This window comes from Penaeus monodon, chromosome 19 (assembly GCF_015228065.2).
Source record: "Penaeus monodon isolate SGIC_2016 chromosome 19, NSTDA_Pmon_1, whole genome shotgun sequence".
In the NCBI taxonomy this organism is placed as follows: domain Eukaryota; kingdom Metazoa; phylum Arthropoda; class Malacostraca; order Decapoda; family Penaeidae; genus Penaeus; species Penaeus monodon.
Window position 1 is genome coordinate 32824130 of NC_051404.1, and position 433 is coordinate 32824562.

A 433-nucleotide genomic window follows, 5' to 3' on the forward strand; every position below is an offset into this window, starting at 1 on the left:
CTTTAAGCCATGAATGGAAATAACACTCACAGAAGCTACAATTACATTTAGGATTAACTAAATCAAAATCAAGATCTTGGATATGCAGCTAATGATTTCAAAGGGCAAGTGGAACAACAGAATAAAAGCTTCAAACTCTTGGACATATATATGAAAAAAATAACAACAATCTTCGGCAGGATACGAAAAACAATAACAAAAGGGACTCGTGGGAAGGCCCCGTCACCGAACCTGTGCCTTTAGCTCCGGAGGCGTCGGGAGCAGCTGCGTGGAGGGCATCGTGGCGCTCTGCTGGCCGGACAGCTTCACCTCGAGGTCCCGCACCTGCAGCACCAGCGCCTGGATGTGCTCGAGCAGCTCCTTGTTGTGGACGAGGAGCTGGTGTGTGCGGGCCTGGTGGAGGGAGGGACGGGTTAGTGCCACGGCTTCTCAA

General features: G+C 50.3%; 1 protein-coding gene across 1 annotated transcript in view; it reads right to left on the bottom strand.

Moving 5' to 3' along the window:
* Positions 1–433, bottom strand: part of LOC119585394 (proline-rich protein 36-like) — a gene marked incomplete in the record, with an annotated part of 46402 nt that overhangs the window by 3534 nt on the left and 42435 nt on the right. Inside the window, 1 exon segment of the mRNA XM_037934057.1 lies at positions 232–393. Within this exon segment, the coding sequence (XP_037789985.1) occupies positions 232–393 (162 nt within the window).